A 20,246-nucleotide genomic window follows, 5' to 3' on the forward strand; every position below is an offset into this window, starting at 1 on the left:
GAGGATGGTTGATGATGACGATGGCGACGGATTCCCCTCTCCGGAGCCCCGAACGGACTCCAGATCAGCCCTCCCGAGAGAGTTTAGGGCTTGGCAGCGGCTCCGTATCGTAAAACACGATGAATCCTTCTCTTTGATTTTTTTCTCCCCGAACACGAATATATGGAGTTGAAGTTAAGGTCGGTGGAGCACCAGGGGGCCCACGAGGCAGGGGGTGCACCTAGGGGGGAGGCACGCCCCTACCCTCGTGGACAGGGTGTGGGCCCCTGGCCTTGATTCTTTCGCCAATATTTTTTATATATTCCAAAAATATTCTCCGTTGATTTTCAGGTCATTCCGAGAACTTTTATTTCTGCACAAAAATAACACCATGGCAATTCTGCTGAAAACAGCGTCAGTCCGGGTTAGCTCCATTCAAATCATGCAAGTTAGAGTCCAAAACAAGGGCAAAAGTGTTTGGGAAAATAGATACGTCGAAGACGTACCAGTGTCCGTTTTGCCGAACCAAACGGATGAATCTTGACAAAACGGACGTTCGTTTAGGTTGCGCATTGGAGTTGGCCTTACTCCCCACTATAAAGATAGTAGCATACTCCCCACTATGAGTAGTAACATATGCATGTTACTGGTCTAAATTACTCCCCACACTATGGGCAGTCTTAGAGCATCTCCAGCCGTTTGGTTCCCCAGCGCACCCGACGAAGGGTTTTTGGCGTTTGTGCTGGCGATATTTTGGCCTTGGGGGCGATCGAGTTCCCAGTCGCGCCCCCAGGTTTCGGCCCCAAACGCATACAAATTCAAAGTTCAGTTTTCCGGCTACCAAAAACGACACTGTTCGGCGATCATCATACCACAGGTCAGTGATCATCATAGTCAAAATCCGGCGATCAAATGGTAGGAACAATAGACATGGAGCTCATCAAACAACAGGTTTCTCTGCCGTAGGGCAGGCCGAGGTCGGCGTCGGCGTCAACGACGGCGCAGCTTCAGCAGTGCTCGAGCTCGGGGTCGGCGTGGGCGCAGCTTCAGTGTCGGGCTCGGGGTCGGCGTGGGCATAGCTTCAGTGTTCGGGATCGGCGTCGGCGTGGGCGTAGGAGCGATGGTTGCCGCCGGTCCCGACATCTGGTTCAAGATGAGGCCGCGCTCCGCCAGGTACCACGCCTTCACCTGCTTGTCCATCGTCGACGTGTCTCCCCCCATCAAGAACACCAGGTCGGTGTTCCTCTTCTTTGCGGCGACGTTGGTCCTGAGAAGGTCGAGCTTGGTGTCCTGCTTCGTCATCAATGCCGACCACCTCGCATCGGATTTCTCCTCCCTCCTGGCGGCGTTGCTCTTGGTGTCGGTGATGCACTGCTCGATCGAGGATTGCAGCCGTTCGGTGGACGGTGCCGCGTCCCTCGCCGCCTTGGCTCGTTTGTTGCCATCAGGGCGCCCTTCTGCCGCTGTCGGGGCAGGCGCGTCCGGGTTGTAGGTGCCCTTCGCCTTGGCAAGAGCGAGCCAGACCTCCATCCATTTCTCGCACGACTCGATCCTGGTGAACACATGAAGGAACTTGAACTCTTGGCCGTCGTTGTAGCTAGGCGAGGAGCCGCATATTTGTTCGGCGGCATGGCGAGCGGATCTGGGGAGAGAATGGCGGGAGCGGCGGGGAAGAAGGGGGGACAATGGGGAAATGAAGGGAAAGCGGGAAGAAAACGTCGGGAAATCGGCCGGTGTCGCCGACAGTGCAGGCCCATGCCCCCGGTGCGCCGGGTTTGGCTTGAGTTCACACGTTGTACTTTCGGTCTAAACCAGCGATAAACGAGGATGTGAGACGCGCTGAGCCGTTTTTTCGTCGCCCATACTAAAAAGGACGCCCTAGGGCCTGTTGAGGGGCCGAGTGGAGATGCTCTTATAAATCCAGTGCACACTGGCCGCACCCACCTCACACCACGCCCTTTCCACTCCGGGCTACGCGACGCGGGCAGGGACGCAGTCGCGGCCGCGCGGTCCCTCCTTCTCCTCGCTTAGCCATTTCTGGTGAGTGCACTGCCCTCTCAGATCTATCAACTTTGGTCGCTTTTGATCTCCTCTGGCTCGAATTTACTCACTTAATTCCTTCGTTTTTCACCGCGCTGTGTAGTTGTTGATTGGTCTGTTTTCGGGAGGAGAGGGGATCGATCGAGCTCCGCCACAGGCAGGAAGGATGGTGCGGGGGAAGACGGAGATGAAGCGGATAGAGAACGAGACGAGCCGGCAGGTGACCTTCTCCAAGCGCAGGAACGGGCTGCTCAAGAAGGCCTTCGAGCTCTCCGTGCTCTGCGACGTCGAGGTCGCGCTCGCCGTCTTCTGCCCTCGTGGCAGGCTCTACGAGTTCTCCAGCGCCACCAGGTAACCCCACGCGAATGGCAAATCTTTAAATCTAGTTTCCCTGCTGCTGCTGCTGCTACTGCTGCTTGAAATCTGGTTACTGCTTGGGTATTTGGGTTCATGGGCGTTTGCAATGCTGTGGTTGCCATTTACTATTATTGGAGGTCGAGAACTCTTGTAGCTGCTGCCCATTCTACCCCAATGTATCCGTACGGACTCGATGCACACGGCTAATCGAAAAGCACATTCTTGCTAGCTTGCTCTTCCTTTTGTCTCCGTCTCTCACACACGCCACACACACCTTTTGGCCTTTGCTTTTTCTTTCCCCCTCGATTTCTCCAGTTCCCTCTCACTCCCCCCGCATTATCTCATGGAGCCTCGCTGCCTTCTCTCTTGCCTCTTCTCCGTTCTTTCCGTTCGATCAGAGGCGGTAGCGATTCAAAGAGGTCCTGAAAAATGAAGGACACACATAATAGCCAGCTGGTAGTACCTGGAGCCCAATGCCGAAATTAATGTGCAGGCGTGCCCAGCAATTACGGTGCGGCAGGGGAAGGAAGGCTACGGCTACAAATGGAGAAAAAATTTCATGTGATGTCCGGACTAGGACAGTGAGCTTCACCCATAAAAGCAAAGTACTCGTAATAATTTCTCTTGTGTGCACTTCGCAGTACCGCTGATTTGATATGCTTTCTCTTCCCCTCTCCAATCGCGTCTGTTCCGTTTTTTTTAATAGCATCAGTTCTGTTCGAGGTATGGCCTGTGATTCGGCTGTGTGACCCTTGTCAGTACAATAGCCACCGTACGTACGCAGATGTCTTGCTTGATTTTTATTAGGATCCGCACTCCTTGGTCACGCTTTGTGGTACATGCGATACTGTAGTTTCGACGAGCTTCCTGATTCGAGCGTCCTTCACATTTGACGAGTTTTAGTTTCATCGTGAGCAGGAAAACTGCATGTTTCTCCTGGGCCTGGAGGATTTTATGCGTTCATTCTCCTCAGCTGTTTTGGCTTCATTTAGGTGTACGATGTAGTGCTTACTTTAGTACAGCGTGGGCTAATCAACCTTAAACTTCTGTACGAAATCCTAGTATTATGTTTCGATCTTTACTATACTATATATTATGACAGGTTGATCGCATGTATCTCTATGTTTGGGCACAGTCGTTCAGTACATATGATCTAGTCATATTTGGTTAATTTTCTATTTCTATGTTGGTAGAATTTTTCTGTCAACGGGGTCAAACACATCACTTCTCCCCACCAAGTATGTAGGCATGTCTTAATGTTTGGCTATAGTGTGAGTGAACCAAACTATGTAAAAACATACCAGACAGGCTTTCAGCTGATAGGTTCATCATATCCAATTTGTTAATGCGATAATAACAGTGCATCCCTCTTGTTACTATTAACCTTGTCAGATACTTCCTCCGTCCCAAAATAAGTGTCGCTCATTTAGTACAAAGTTAGTATAACATTGTACTAACAAATTGTACATACTTTAGTACAATGTTGTACTAAATCAACAACACTTATTTGGGACAAAGGGGGTAGTTATATATGCATGCATGTTAGGAAATTAGCTAACAATGAATGTCGATCAGCTTGGAGACTAGGATTTTTCAAAAAGGTTTTTTTTAGAAGACTTTGGAGACTGGGATGAGGGTAAGGATATTTTCTGCAGCCTTACCAGCGAAATAATATGTGCAAATTAGGGGTATGTATGCATGCATTCAACATAGTTAGATGTTTCGTGTTGGTAAGAAAGAGTATTAGAAGTCAAGTTGAAGTGTGTATATCTTATCTATATGTGTATGTGTGAGTACTAGATAGAGAGAGAGAGAGAGATAGTAGATCCGACTGAATTGATTCTAGAGTCGTTCAACTTTGTCCGCACTTTTATTCGTTGGGAATTATAAGCACCATATGATGTACCTTCTTCTTTTTACCTTCCAAGATTCTTTAGTAGTACTGTGTAATCGATTATCACTCCGTTGTAACTAAGGAGCGATTTAAAATAACTCGTCAGTGTTTCAGAAATAAAAGAAGAAACTGTTGAGGAGGGGTGGGGGTGGAGGTTGGACAGCGATAGTTATCCTGTTATTGAGGTTCACAGCACATCTTGATAGCATGGAGTACATGTTGTTTATGACTGAGGTGGATATAGACGCAACCTCTAGGACCCCGCAAAAAAAAAACGGTCATATGTACTTTGTTTCCTCTTTCCTACTGTCGTGATTTTATTCTGTGCGGTAGAAATATTGTACTGCAAAAGAACAATCAGAAAGATACAGCCAATTTATTAAAAATAGATGCCAGGAAAACAGACTGACTAACCCAATGAAATAAGTTGACAAGATAATCCAAGTACTCCTTTTGTTTTTTCCCCTCCACATATTAGGTTTGTCTGAAGTCAAATTCTTCAAAGTTTGACCAGGTTTATATAAAAAATTATACATTCGCAATACAATATCAATATCATTGGATCCATGAGGGAATGTACTTTCGTATTATATTTATTAGATATTGTTGGTGTTGATAATTTTTAATATAAGTTTTGTCAATTTTGCAATGTTTGACTTCAGACAAATCTAACGGAGTTAAAAGAAACGGAAGGAGTACGAACATTGAGCTAATTAATATCCAAGAAATTTGAACTGATAAGTTGAGCAGAACGGGGACATTTTGATGCACTAAAATATTCCAAATAAGTCACTCCAAAATTCCTACTTGATGAAGAGGAAGAGCGCCTGCTGGTTATTTTTTAATCGCGTCAGTTCTGTTCGAGGTATGGCCTGTGATTCGGCTGTGTGACCTTTGTCACAGTAGATCTCTTGCTTGTTTTATTGGGGTCCGCACTGTTGGTCAGGTTGTGTGGTAGTACATGCGATACTGTTTCGGCGTGCTTTCTGATCAGGGCCGGGTGTCCTTCGCATTTGACGAGTTGTAGTTTAATCGTGAGCATGAAAACTGCATGTTTCTCCTGGGTTTGGACAAATTTATGAGTTCACTCTCATCAGCTGTTTTGGTTTCATTTAGGTGTATGATTTAGTGCTTACTTTGGTACACTGTAGGCTAATCAACCTTAAACTTCTGTCTTGTGATTGGGCACAATCGTTCAGTACATATGATCTAGTCATATTTGGTTAACTTCCTGTCTCTATGTTGGTAGAATTTTTCTGTCAAGACGGTCAAACACATCACTTCTCACAACCAAGTACTCCCTCCGTCCGGGTTTATTAGGCCTCTCAGCATCACAAGCATGTCCCCTTTTATAAGGCCCCGCATTGGAAAGGTGCATGCATGCAACCATTTCATTGGTTGTATTGAAAGCTATTGTTGTTGGTGCCATGGCTGAAAAGTTAATACACTTCATGTGTGCTTTTTCATTGGCTGCATGCATGTGAGAGAGTGCATTGGGAGTGGAATGGAATAATTAATGTGAGCAAATTACTATGTGTCTTGGTCTAAGAAAAGTTGTCTTTAGGCCTAATAAACCCGGACGGAGGGAGTATGTAGGCATGTCTTAATATTTGGCTATAGTGTGAGTGAACCAAACAATGTGTTCAAACATACCAGACAGGCTTTCAGATAGCTTCATACATATCCAATTTGTAAATGCGAGAATAACAGTGCATCCCTTTTGTTAGTAGTAAATTAGTAATCTTCTCGTATAGTTATATATGCATGCATGTTAGGAAATAGCTAGCAATAATGCATGTCGGCTTGGAGACTATGATGAGGGTAAGGATATTTTCTACAGCCTTACTGGCCAAATAGTATGTGCAAGTTAGGGATGTATGCACGCATTCGACATATAGTTAGATGTTTCATGTTGGTAAGAAAGAGTAGTAGATACCTGCACAAAAAAGAGTAGTAGAAGTAAATATGAAGTGTGTATGGATAAGCATATCTTTTCTATGTGTGTATGTGTTAGTAGTTAGTACTAGAGAGAGAGAGAGTAGAGCGGAGTGAATTGATTCTAGAGTTATTCAACTTTGTGGGCACTTTTATTCACTGAGGGTTATATGATATACTTTCTTTGTTTTCCTTAAGATTCATTAATTAGTACCACGTAATTGATTATCACTCCGTTGTAAATATGGAGTAATTTAAAATAACCCGTCGTTGTTAGAAATAAAAAAGCAACTGTTTTAACAACGAGATTCATTAATATGAAAAGTTCCATGGAAAACATGAAACTCCCTTTTTATGCAGTTACTATTAATTCTCTAATTCTTGCTTTTCTTTAAATCTTATTAAAGATACCTCTCAAATTAATAACTCGATATATAGCAGGCAACCATGAAAAATATATATTCAAAGAACTAAGTAGTAATATTAGGGTTGTATATACATAAATCATTTGGCATGGCAAGTATAATTTCTAGATTGCGCAAGACGATCCGTCATAGGTTTCACACACATCGAAACAGACATGTTATCTGTTAGGCAACTCTACTGATAAATGAATCCAATAATATTACCCTAAAATTGAGTGTTGCCTATGTCTTGCTAAAATTTCATGTGATTGGACTATTCTTTTAATTCACAAATATAGTTTCAGATGTTTACTCACAGTAGTCTATGGACAAATTAGACTATATTTCGTAAGATCAAGTATTGATTTCCCTACAATATGCTTACCAATAAGTTAATGATAGGTCTTGAACAGTTACACACTGAATGAACTTACTTCACTATACTACGTTTTTTATTCAATATGGAAAATTATTAATGAAAATATTTATAAGAATATAAAATGTTTATTTCGTATATTATTTTCTATTTTAATCAATATCACATTCAAAAATTAGTGTTCCTGTCCACTTTGAATGAAAATTATATTGTGCCAATGGTACTATAGTATTGGACTAAACTTTGAGCATTAGTTATGATGATTATATATCCAAACGAAGTTATCTTTTTCATTGAATATGATTATTTGTTTCCTTAAATAATAATCATTTGTTCCTCATCTTATCTGGTCTTAGCTTGGTAGGCTAATATTTAATTTATTCTTATCAACATTTATATTCAAAAAAATGTAAGGTACATTGTAATAGTGGGTATTATTTAATAAATATTACCCCGCCTTTCCGATTTTCCTTGCACTGTTGGCAGATTGCTTGTCCTAACTGACGCCTAAATTATTCCCGTAAAAAACCATTATTAAATTACATTTCACAATCTAACACTATAATTTTCATGTAACTTTTTTTTCGGGGTAATTTTTATGTAACTTTGAACATGCAATTGAATATTCAGTGTTGTTGATAGTTTAACCAATCAAAGCTAGCTATGGCATTCATTCATGAAACTGGTTTGGCTTATAAATGTATTAATCTGGATTCATGCACACATATACTTGCTTCTATTCTGCTTCCTGTTTTGCTATGTCATTGCCTAAGCGAGTACAAACTAAGGAACGTTGCATGGGATTTCTCACGTGGTACTATTCATTATGGCAAAGTCAGCTTTGAGCTAAACAAGTCCTTATTTATTCTTGGATGTGTTACTTTGGCCATGCGATCTCACATGGTCACATTACTTTCGAATCTGCTTCATCAAATGATATACAACGGCTGAACTAAGTTAGCAAAATAACATCTAAAAATGGGTTTAAATTGATAAATCACCACTAAAGTAGTTTCATGCATCCATTGTAGTGATGCTTGTTGTACATCTTGTTCTCGGTGGAGGGCTCCGTCATCTTCGTAGCGATGCTTGTTGTACATCCGTTGTTCGCTTCGAGTTGGCTTAGCCGATCTCCGGCACCTTTGTATCTTGTTTTGTGTGTGTGTTTGTGTGTGTGTGTGTGTGTGTGTGTGTGTGTGTGTGTGTGTGTGTGTGTGTGTGTGTGTGTGTTTGGGTGATGTGTTGTATGGTTCGGTTGTACGAGGGTCGATGCTTTATATATAAAGCGGGGCGAAAGCCTTCTTCGATATTGTAATTTGAAGAACGGGCATACTACTAGCAAATTTTGGCCAACAAATGAACTTCTCTTTACTCAAGGAGGAATACACGGAAAAGTTACATCAATTCTCTAAGTAATTTAAATTCTGGTAACCGTTGGGTAACCATTCAACTATAAGAAAATATGTTCTGATTAATTGTGCCAGCCGGAAAGTTAGGTAGTTCATTTTATTTTTCTTCGTAAGCCCATTTAACGAGGGGTTAGAAATGTGGGTGCTTGGCAATAATCAAAATTATCAACCGGCCTCGTCTACGATGTCATGTGGTGGGTGCAAGCAATACCGCCATCAACACAAAGTCCTGGAGCCAACTGAACCATTGTAGATAAATCCTGAGATTAGAGTTCTCATGGTTTTCAAGTCGTGTTAGTTTTGTTAGTTTGGATTGTGTTTGGGTACTCCGTCCTAGTTCGTAGCTATGCTTTAAAGCAAGGCAATCCTCGTGTAAACGGGCTTCGAAGAAATAACAGAAAAGGGGATGGTTTACCTGTAGATCGAATTTTTGGTGCCATGACGCCAAAACCCAAATAACCTCACCCCATCCTCCAACATCCCATGATTATCCCCTCTGTAATCTAGGTCGTGACTGCTTGAAGTACCTCCTCGATCAATGCTTATCCACCATCCCTCAACACCACCGTTTAGAAAACTCCTCGGTTATTATTTCTTTATTCAATGCATGGGAAAGTTAAACATTGTGGTTGGGGCCTTGTTCCGTTGGAAGGAACAGCAAAGATTGTTGACAGCTTGTCTAGCATTTCCTTCGTGTTCTTGTCACTTGTGCGCAACTATGATAACGTAACCGACACTTATTTGAGTGGCAACAATAGAAAGAGGCGGGTAACCTCAGGGATCCTTGGGATTGCATTGATGACCTTCTAAGATATGGTGGACAATCTACATCCCGCCATCCTCTCCGCCATTCCCACCATATTTGGCTTGGCGCATGACACTGGCCATGAGTGTTCAATGTGCTATGGAGAACTTTGTGCATGCTTTCCCATTCTCCAACACAATAAATCTGAGTATATGCACCTAAGAAGCCTCTTACAGTCACTGCCAAACCAATACCATATATGGGTTGATATTTCTATGGATTTTGTGCATGGCCTTTCATGGGAGTGCGGAAAACTAGTCATTCTTTCAATGGTGGATCGTTTCTCAATGATGGCACACTTCATTCTTCTTGTTCATCCCCTACCAGACAGTAAAAGTCGCACATGCTTTCTTCACCGACATTGTTTGGCTTCATAACCTACCAGAGACGATAATATCTGATCGAGACCTTGTCTTTACAAGTCAATTTTGGTTAGAACGCTCCCGCCTCGCTATGGTTCAGTTCCACACGAACTCTGCCTTCCATTTGTCAGTTTGGAGACCAAAAAATGTTTGTCAAACATGTAACTGCGATGTATCTACGTTGTATGATGAGCGATCATCCTCACACTTGGCTCGAATGGCTTCCTTTGGTAGAATTATGCTATACATCCTTTCATATTGCTCTAAGGCCTACTCCTTCAAGATTGTGTTTACGCATGCCCCCTAACTCTATGGTTCTATGATACTGCTGCAGCCTGCATACGAGTAGTTGATTTCTTAATTACTTCATGAATCGAGATGGGTTCATTGCTAATGCTTAAGATCGTCTTGCCCAGGCCCAACATCATGATCAGTAATATTATGATGCCAAGCATTGTGAACACTATCCTTGAATGTCGGTCAGTAGGTTGGCTTGGCCTACACACATTTCAGTGGTTTCTTTGATACATCATGGCAAGTTGTCACCACATCCATATGGTACGCCAAAACTACATGTAGCTTGCATACCCCTAGAGATAGTTAGGGTATCTCCAATTGGGTCACCAAATCTTTCCACATATGTACGGACTGGACAATCCAGGCAGTTTTAGCCATCCAATGATATTCACCAAATATCTACGGATTGGTAAGAACGTCTGAAATCCCACAACCCATCCCAAAACTTGGGGCGGGGCAGGGGGTTAGGGTAGATCCGGATGGCCACGGACACCGCCAACTCAGTCTCGGACCCCACCACGAATCCACTTTTCCCTCTCCCTCCCTTCTCTTGGCCGCACACTGGCGAAGCACTGTCCTTGCCTCCAAGGAGTCACTCAACATGTCCAATGGGATGCGCCCAAAGGCGGCACTAGCAGAGGGGAATGGGATGGCTCGCCAGGCTTGCACAACCACCATGGCTCTGGCTTCAACGGTTGGCCTTGTTAATGAAACTACTGGAAGAGCTGAAAGGGCCTACGTCGCTCGGGGCATGACCGACTCCTGTGGTACTCTTGGCGCAAGTGGATCCCCGAAGGCTGGCTTATTATCCCTGGCCTCAGGGTCCGGATCTTCGTCTTCATCATCTCCCGTTGTAGAGCTGGCAGAAGGACCCTCAATCATGGCACCTACAATAGGCACCATGGCTGGTCGTTGGTCAGGAAGCCGAGGAACTGGATCTCCTCTGAGAAATCTGCAGTATCCCCTTAAACATCATCAAGATCATCTCGACTTCCCCTTGAAATAGTTGTCCCGGAGGCTTCCAATGATGTCACCTTCATCGATGTGCATGTACATTAGGTGTTCCCTGGCCTTAAGTGGTTGGATGCCCCGCTCCATAACTGCCATCATCACTTCAACCATCGTCAAACCGTCCTTGGCGAGCTTTGGGCTCCAGGAGTTGTGTTGGATGGGTGGAACCGAGGTGAAGGCCTCGACGAAGCCGGTCTGTGGAGGATTTTCAACCTTGAGATCGGGGATGTAGACCCATCCCTCCTGCCACTTCTTGTTGGACTCCTCCTCGGGTCCTTTGAGTTACCTGGATCCAGACTTCTTTGTAATGGCAGCTCCGCCACACTCGCTGATCTCGATGATGTTGTTCTCGATCTTCACTTGGAAGTACCACTACGAGAGGACGAAATGGGCTCGATGCCATGGCAGCACTTGCAGAAAGCCATAAAGCGGGCAATGTGCAGGACGCTGGTCGGGGTGAGGTGGTGAAGCCGAAGAACCTAAAAATGTAGGAGTTGTCAGAAGAAATGATGTGCTGGAAAAACTGAGGCCACGGAGGAGGAATGGCATGAAGCATACCCACTCGTCCTCCTATGGATTTTGGGATAACTTCCTTGACCTCTCCCTAGGCAGTCATCAGCACCGATGAGCGGCAGTTAGCAACCCCTGACGGTGGCAGATACCCTTGCTCGAAGAGATGTTGGAGCTGCATGGTTATGGTGGTGGAGGCCATCCACTTCCCTTTGATGTTGGATATGACCTTCAAGTTCCCATTACCATTGGCAGTGGCCTCCTTGCCCACGGCTCCGCACTTTGTCGGTTGGACCTTGGTCAGCTTAGGAGCCATCAATTGTCGTTGGGATGGAGGGAGGGAGGGAGAGAGAGAGAGGGAGGGAGGGAGAACTTTGGAGAAGAACAATAGAGACTAGGGTGCGAGAAGAAGATGGAGAGAAATGGGCCTATGTTGTGCTCCTCAGGATCTTTCCCTCATAAAGCTCTAACGAAGGGGAAACGGCAGTGGGCACACCATGTCATGCGGGAAGTTAACTCTACCCATTTCCCACTAACGCATGGTTAAGGCATGCAGGAATCAAGGTGTGTCGTCAATGACGCTAGCGCATGAGACATTCTGTCTGGTCAAGTTGTAATGACCGATGGGGCGTGGCCTTAATGGGGCCCATGGTCCTTTGCACGCCTAGTTGACCAATGGCTATCTCAAGCAGCTAGACCAAAGCCTGATCTTGTCCTCCTCCTAGGTTGGACCTCCATTTGAAATGTTGGTAACTGTTCCTTGGGAAATTGACCCGTGGAAATCATCTTAGCGGGAAGAGATTTCCAAGGAGTTTGGTTGTCTACACCAACAATTCAACACGAGATTTGCCATCCATTCAGATGGGCTAGGCTAGTTGGTAGAGAGAACCTAGAGATTATTCTCAATCCCTCAATCACTATTGTACACCTACATCAATCAATATACATGAGCAAGAAGTAGGGTTTTACCTCGACCTTGAGGGCCTGAACCTAGGTAACCCGTCTTTTGTTCCCCTCTAGTCTACTCGTCTAGCTGAGATACGTTGTTGAGGGATCTGCTGGAAATAACTCCGATGGTTAGAGTTGGCTCAGTGCCTTACAAATTACAGCTGCCCTTATGGTCTGTCTCCACTACATGTTTCAAGTTACCTTGCTAAGGGCATCTCCAGCCGTTGGCCCCCCAGGGGGCGTCTAAAAGCACCGCCTGGGGGTGAGCCGGCGCAAAAAATGGCCCTGGGGGCGAGTCGGTCCCCAGCCGTCGGCCCCCAGGGCCGCCCCCAGGCGCGTATTAAAAAAAAGAACCGTTCGGCGAAGTTATGATATAAACTAGTTAAATTTTGGCCAAACATGGCAAATTTTAGCGAAATTCGGCCAAACATTACATTAATCTAATCTAAAAAAAGAAAGGGGCTGAAGTCGTCGCCGCCGTCGCCACCATCGTCGTCGTCGGCCTTCTCCTCCTTGACGCAGGTGCCCCTGCTGGACCCCTGCCCGGCGTCGCCATGGCGAACAGGCGGCGGCGTGTCGTCGTCGTCGCTATCGCATAAGACGACGACCCCGCCTTCCTCACGGCCGCGTCGGCGCTCCTTGAAGCGGCGTAGGGCGGCGCACTGGCGCTCCTTCTCCTTCTCGCGACGCGCCTTCTCCATCGCAATGGAGTCCTGGCGCGCCCATTCGAGGGCCGCGTCGTCGTCGGCGAACTCCGCCTTCACCGGCGCCAGCCCCGGCTCCGTCTTTGGCTTGACGAAGCGCAGGGGAGCCGGCGAGGAGGAGGCGCGCCGGCCGCCCTCGTTGATGACGATGCCGGCGCTGCGAGTGCGCCGGCTGAGCGGCGTCTCCGCCGCGGGCTTGGCCTTGACGCCGAGCAGCGCCGGAGAGCCGGAGGAGTGTGAAGAAGAGCGTGATGAGGAGGAAGAAGAGGAGGCGCCGAACCTCCCTGGCGCCCATGGCCCGGCGCGTCGGTGCTGCGCCGGGGCTACCACCCTCGCCGGGGGGTACGCCAACGGCGGGTCGTTGCCGCCCTCGAGGTACGTGAGCACGCCCTCGAGTGTGCGGCCGGGGACGCCCCACCAGAGGTGGCGTCCCTCGCTGTTCTGCCGGCCGCCGACCACCGGCGCGCCGTTGGTGGACGCCAAGCGCTGCTGCTGGCGGCGCTCGAAATACGCCGCCCAGGCCGCGTGGTTGTCAGCGGCGTACTGGGGGAGGGAGAGTTCGGCGTCGGTGAGGGATGCGCGCACGATCTCGACCTCCTCGGCAAAGTACTTCAGCTTCGCCACGCCGTCGGGCAACGGGGGAATGGGCACTCCCCCGGCGCTGAGTCTCCACCCTGTTGGCCCGGCGCACATGTCCGGCGGCGCTGGGATGTTCGCCTGGAACAGGAGTCAGGACTCCTGTTCGCGGAGCGAACGGCGGCCGAAGCCGTTGGCCGCCGCCTTGTCTCCGGGGAAGCGTTCTGCCATGGCGACGGCAGGGCTGGGCGGGCTCGGGAGAGGTAGAGGGAGGGGCTGGGCGGCGGCGCTCGGGAGAGGTAGGAAGAGGAAGGGGCTGGACGGCGGCGAGGGGCGGGGCTGGTGTGGGCACAGGCGAGTGGAGGCCGCCGGCTTTTATAGCCGGGCCGCGCCCGTGTGTACGCGTGCGAGGGAGGGGAGGCGTCGGCGCGCCGTCCCGTGACGCGCCGCACGTGAGGAATCAATGGCAAGGCTGACCGGCGGCAGCCTTGCCATTGATTCCCCGCGGGAACCGAGGCCGTTGGGGGAAGACGAGGCGCCGAGTCGCTGACGCGGCTGGCCCGCGTCTTTTTTGCGCCAAAACAGCTTGCCCCGGCGCCCCCGGGCGCTCCCCAGCGCGCCGGGTTCGCCTTGGGTCCGCCGGCGCTGTTTTCGGCCCAAGCCGGCGAAAATCGGGCTCCTGGGGGCGCGACTGGGCCGTTTTTTCGGCGCCGGCGCGAAAAAATCTCCTGGAGAGGCCTTTCTGGCGGCGCGGCTAGAAATGCCCTAAAGGTTTACCATGGTGAATCACAACATATACCTCCTCGACCCGCGATAGATCATGGAAGGGTCATTCCATCACCTCCTAGTCATTGGGAAGGAGCTGCTGCTTCTGAAGCTTCTTGGGAAAACATGGTAGAATTTCAATGTTGATCACTTTCAAGCTTGAGGACGAGCAACTTGTTGAAGGCAGGAGTAGTGCCATGTGCGGGAAAGCAGTATCGCGGTAGTTACCAGATTCGTGATTCGCTCTATTCACGATTCGAGCTCGTGGTTCGTAATTCGCTACCTCATACAAATGGGATTTCTTAGGGGTTATACATCTCTGATTTGCAAATAAGAGATTGGGTTGGCGATTTCACGGTTTTCAATTGGCAACACGGTTATAGCTATATAGAACACATAGTTAACAACAATGGAAGATCCTAAACTCGATAAAAGGAAAATCATATGCCTAAATTTTTTGAGGGGAGCGGGACAGATCCTATGTCTAAATCGTACCACTATCCCCATCCTGATTTATCCGTCTCCTTCGTATTTTGTACTAAATTTTGATCATAGATTTAACTAACAAAATTTTAATGTATATCACAAAAATTATCGTATTTGAATATAGTTTTCAATGATATCATTTTTTAAATATGCATTAACATTTTGTTAGTTAAATCTAAGATTAAAGTTTGGCACAAATTATTAAAAGAACCAATAAATCAAGACCAAGGTAGTACATATGTTTTCTTAGACTATCCATAGTGGGAGTAACTTCAGTAGTAACATCGAGTCCAGCTCAGCAAATTTGCTTATGTGGCAATGAGTTAATGAGGAAAGAGGTAGTAGTAGTAACTTAGGTAGTTACTATAACATCACATGTCTCAATGCAATATGAGTCTATAACATAATAAATAAAGATTTACATGTTACCACACTTATGTTACTACCCACTATGAAGGTAGTAATATAGTCTAGGGATATATGTATGTTACTAGTGTATGTTACTCTTCATTGTGGCTAGTCTTACTGAGGGAGTACCAAAAAAATGGGGAAAGTGAGATTTAACCCCTGCACTCTCGCTACGCGCAGTTACAGCGCCATGGCCGCCACCATGACACAAACATCCGTCTCCCGTTTTCCGCCACCTCTTCCTCCAACTTCAAGTTCCTGGCCACCCCTCACTCCGCGAGAACCACCGGACGTACCTACCCATCTGTGCGCAGGTCTCCAGCACCGATGCTTCAGCCGCTGCCTCGCGCCGGCCAACGAGTATCCCCCGCCCCATCGCGTGTTCCTCGTGCACCGATGGGCAGAGGAGTGAGCGCTCTATTTCGGATCGATTGTGGATTCGGCGAATCGGCGAGCGAGCACAGGACGGTCGGGGCGAATTCGAACCCCGATCTGGATAGGTCGATGGGGATCGGAGATTCGGAGTTCGACGCCTCTTCTAATCCGGTAACTATATCACTACCACCACTACAAAGTCCAGGACCTGCCAAACCATCATCAAGAGCTAAATCCTAAGATTAATGTTATCTAGAGCTTCAAGTCTTGTTAATTTGGTTAGTTTGGATTCTGTTAGGGTCGTTCCTTTTTCTTTACTAGATTGGATCGTTCCTTCCTACATACTGTAGTTGCGAGCAGCTATGCCAAGTAATCTGGTATCTACTCGCTCCGTTCGGACTTGTCACACAAATAGATGTATCTACAACTAAAATATATCTAGATACATTCATTTCTTGGACGAGTAATTCGGAACGGAGGGAGTAAGAAATAAGCCAGAGCCCAAACAGCCTCTCCCCCGCCCTCCAACATCCCACGATTATCCCCACCGTAATCTAGGTTGTGACAATCACCAACACCATTTTGAGAGTTAGCATGTACTCTCTCCGTTCCGAATTACTTGTCGCAGGTATGGATGTATCTAGATGTATTTTAGTTCCAGATACATCCATTTCTGCGACGAGTAATTTGGAACGGAGAGAGTACCAGCGTTGATTATGGAGTAATTTGTATGGCTTAAAACATCAACATGAAAGTGACACACGTCATAAGAAGGATAGCTTAAGCCAGATGTTACACTCTTTAGCATCTCATTATTGACCTTATTTTTTCTTGAAAACTAAATATCATTTCCAATATTGTTTGCATATCTTGATGTTCATGAACTCTCTGACAAGACACTGCATTCTTGGCGTTTTATATTCAATATCTCATTATCGTTTTTATTTGTCCTTCAGAAGTATTTATCATTTCCAACATATATCTTGATGTCCTTGATCCCTCTGACAAAAGATTGCATTCTTGGCGCTCAAGAAAATATGTGTAACATCTTTATTTCTTTTGTCAGAAAAATAATTTTTAAGTTCTAACTTTAGTTTTCTTATTATATGTGTGATTCAGCTTGCAGAAATCGATTGACCGCTATAAGTCTTATAGGAAGGATAATAATGTTAATAACAAGACAGTACAGCCAGATATACAGGTGAAGATCCTAATATGTCAACTTTTTTGTTGATTAAGACTTGAATAATCCATTACAATCATGTGAATATCTGGCAAGTGATATCAAGTTATAGTACATCTCCATTTTGTATATATTAAGGCCTTCTTTTTCAGAATATAGCCATAACACAGTATAGCAGTGATGCAATTTGCTTGTATCTTACATCAGTATATTAATTTGTCAATGACCTGCGTGACAACTAAATATATTGATACACGCCACTGTATATTCAATTGATACGTAATAGCTAAATTAAAACCTGCACGACCCTTATAATGTATATAATGTAGGAACATGATCACAATATGCTCTCTTTAATACTGTATTTGTCATGTTGACCAATGACTGGATACTCTTCTACACCTTCAATGAATACAGCAAAACAAATGTTAATAGAATGGTCGTGCATCTAAACCCTCAAAGATTGTGCAATTCTTCATTTAACCAATTAAAAATCAGGAGCTATAGCTGTTGTTGCAACTAACTTATGCCAGCTCACTATTGCAATATCACATGGACACATGCTAATAGCAAAAACATGATATGTAGTTATATACTGCCCATTAGTTTTCAGTATAATAAGGACTTAAATGTTAGCTCTGGGCATTAATAGTATGGCATGTGATGTGACGACACACATTCTTATGCTGAATCATCTGGATTCTGAACTGTAGCAAGTCAAAGCCGATACTGTAAGCTTGGCAAAGAAACTTGAAGCTCTTGAAGTTTCGAAGCTGTAAGCAATCTTGTCACTTTCTGAAGCCTAGATTATACGTAAACAGCCAAAAATAATGCTTAATTATATGAGGTGCAGAAAGATCTTGGGTGAGAATTTAGGAGGGTGCTCTGCTGAAGAACTGAACTGTCTGGAAGTAAATATTGAGAAGAGTCTCCGCATCATCAGAGGAAAGAAGGTTGGCTAGTCAAAAACTCTTGAATTGCTATAAAACAGGTGAGCTGCTCAATTTTACACAAACTAACCTGAATCTGTGTATGTGTTGACTCCACTGCCATCAGACCCAGGTGCTCGAACAGCAGATAGCTAACCTGAAAGAAAAGGTATACCCCCAAGGCCCCAACTGATGCATAACCCCAAAGGCCAGACTAACTTATGGCCTTTTTCTTTTCTTACAGCAGCCTATCTACATAAATAACTCACAGTACACACGCCAACTAATTCTGCATGCTTCTTGTACTATGTTCAGGAGAGGACGCTTCTCAAAGACAACGAAGACTTGCGTGGAAAGGTGATGACTTCTTATACTTTGTTTGCAAGTAAAACTGCAGAGTACCTGATATCTTATATGCAAGAGACAGAGAACATAGCAAATTAGTCTCGCACCCATCATGTATTATGTATGGAATTCTACCAAGTCACTGACGTCGATCTTGTCGCTGCAGCAGCGCGACCTTGAGGCTTCGCTGGTGGTTCCTGCCCTGAACTGCGTCACGCCCCTGCAGCCACGTGGCCAGCTGGCACCAGAGCAGGAACCGGTACCGAGCGACGAGGACGTGGAGACGGAGCTCTACATTGGGTTGCCCGGGGTTCGCTGCTCCAACCGGCGGTCAGGTTAAGCCAAATAGCTAATCAGCCGGAAGGTTGAGCCTCACACAAATAAACTCTCTACAGATGCATGAAGTGGCCAATCAGTAGTCCACCATTTCTGTTATTCTCTATATTTAGACAGAATCTATAATCTCTTGCAAAGCTAAATTAGCGGCTGCGACGATGTCAAACCTGCAGAGAACCTCTGACGACTGAAGGTGAAACGCCAGTACACCAATTGTTTCTTGCGCAACGGCCGGCAAATGGAACTAGGGGAGGCATTCTTGTTAAAAATAATTCTGTAATTAGGGTAAAATCTCCCCTTGCCCAAAACCGTCGTTGCAGTTTGTCCCGCAACCGACGTCTCCCTTTGATCTCCTGGAACCGACGTCTCCTCGAGGGATCGTCGTGTCTCTTCGGGACATATAAAAGGGGGCCTGTAACCATCGATCAAAGGATTTGATCATTCTGATTCAAAACACGTTATCAGCACGATGGTCACATGTGTATCTTCTATCCACACGTCTGGACCTTTCTGGTATTTCATGGTTCTGATTGACGCATCTACACGATGGTCATATGTGTGTCTTCTATCCACACGAAATCATGCATTTGCCAAGATAATGAGGCAAGTCATTAAGTTGCAAGACCTTTGTTGATGAATTGCAACTTGCCAATCTCTTGTTGGGGTCATGCTGTTTTGCACGCTGCTGACTTGATACAATTGAGGCCAACTGCATATCACAGTTCTTCCCCTCTGGAATTGGTACGTGGAAATCCTCCAAGCATTTCCCATCTGCGTAAGTTCGGATGTGCTGTATACATCCCGATCTCACCACCACAGCGGACATCTATGGGCCCACACAGGAAGTTGGGGATTTATGTGGGGTACAAATCGCCGTCGATTATTAAGTACCTGGAACCCCTGACCGAGGATATGTTCACAGCCCGTCACGCTGATTGCATATTTAATGAGGAACATTTTCCGGCATTAGGGGGAGATTTCAAGTACCAGAAAGAATGCTCGGAAATTGATTGGAATGCTCATTCCATTTCATCCTCTGATCCACGTACCCATGAGACCGAACTTCAAGTTCGAAAGATCATTAATTTGCAACATCTTGCAAATAATCTGCCAGATTCATTTACTGATTTGAAAGGTGTTACAAAATCCTTAAACCCGGCCAGAAACGCGCCGGAAAGAGTGGAGGTATCAATAAAAACCACTCAACTCCCTATCCCTAAAAAGAGGGGGAGTAGTACGGCCTCTGACCCGGAGCATGTTTCTAGCAAGCAGCAAAGGAAATCGAGGAGAAAAACCTCGGAGTCAGTAAATGCAGGTCAACTCAACGTTGACAAACACCTGATGGGTAGTATACACCCAGTGGAAGGGCAACCTCCACAACCCAGTTCCAGTGTGCAAAAACTGACTGGGACATCGGAACACCGAGACTCGATCGTATTGGGAAATCACGAAGAGTCATTAGGGGTGCAGGAAATTTCCATCAACTATGTTGATTCTGGAGAATTATTTGACCGTAAGACTACGACTGTCGACATATATTTTGCTGAAAAGATTGTAGATACCCTTCTCACTGATCATGATCCAAGGTCTATCGTTGAGTGCCAAAAGCGCTCCGACTGGCCTAAATGGAAGGATGCAATCCAAGCAGAAATTGCCTCGCTTAACAAAAGAAAGGTATTCACTGAAGCAATACCTACACCTCCCAGTGTTTTCCTTGTGGGATTCAAATGGGTTTTTCTCCGGAAACGGAATGAGAACAATGAGGTGGTGAGATATAAAGCAAGGCTCGTAGCACATGGTTTCACGCAGAAA

General features: G+C 46.0%; 1 protein-coding gene across 5 annotated transcripts; it reads left to right on the forward strand.

Moving 5' to 3' along the window:
* Positions 1–1,892: 1,892 nt before the first annotated feature.
* Positions 1,893–18,901, forward strand: LOC123051061 (MADS-box transcription factor 56). 5 transcript variants are annotated; one of them, XM_044473826.1, is made up of 9 exons: positions 1,893–2,019; positions 2,123–2,370; positions 16,761–16,842; positions 17,538–17,599; positions 17,678–17,777; positions 17,881–17,922; positions 18,069–18,110; positions 18,265–18,462; positions 18,608–18,901. In XM_044473826.1, the coding sequence occupies exons 2-8, from the start codon at positions 2,186–2,188 to the stop codon at positions 18,436–18,438; spliced, it is 687 nt and encodes a 228-aa protein (XP_044329761.1). In that variant the 5' UTR covers positions 1,893–2,019; positions 2,123–2,185; the 3' UTR covers positions 18,439–18,462; positions 18,608–18,901. The 5 variants fall into 5 exon arrangements, 4 of the variants coding, with proteins under 4 accessions (XP_044329761.1, XP_044329777.1, XP_044329754.1 ...); XM_044473842.1 differs by having other exon boundaries at positions 18,268–18,462; XM_044473819.1 differs by having other exon boundaries at positions 18,265–18,901.
* The last annotated feature ends 1,345 nt before the right edge of the window (positions 18,902–20,246 follow it).

This window comes from Triticum aestivum, chromosome 1A (genome assembly GCF_018294505.1).
Source record: "Triticum aestivum cultivar Chinese Spring chromosome 1A, IWGSC CS RefSeq v2.1, whole genome shotgun sequence".
In the NCBI taxonomy this organism is placed as follows: domain Eukaryota; kingdom Viridiplantae; phylum Streptophyta; class Magnoliopsida; order Poales; family Poaceae; genus Triticum; species Triticum aestivum.

Excerpts from the sequence above, each read along its gene's own strand:
- LOC123051061 (XM_044473819.1), top strand. The coding sequence starts at position 2,186 with ATGGTGCGGGGGAAGACGGAGATGAAGCGGATAGAGAACGAGACGAGC. Across the intron at positions 2,371-16,760 it reads GAGTTCTCCAGCGCCACCAG|CTTGCAGAAATCGATTGACC; the intron begins GTAACCCCACGC and ends TGTGTGATTCAG. Across the intron at positions 17,923-18,068 it reads TAGCTAACCTGAAAGAAAAG|GAGAGGACGCTTCTCAAAGA; the intron begins GTATACCCCCAA and ends TACTATGTTCAG.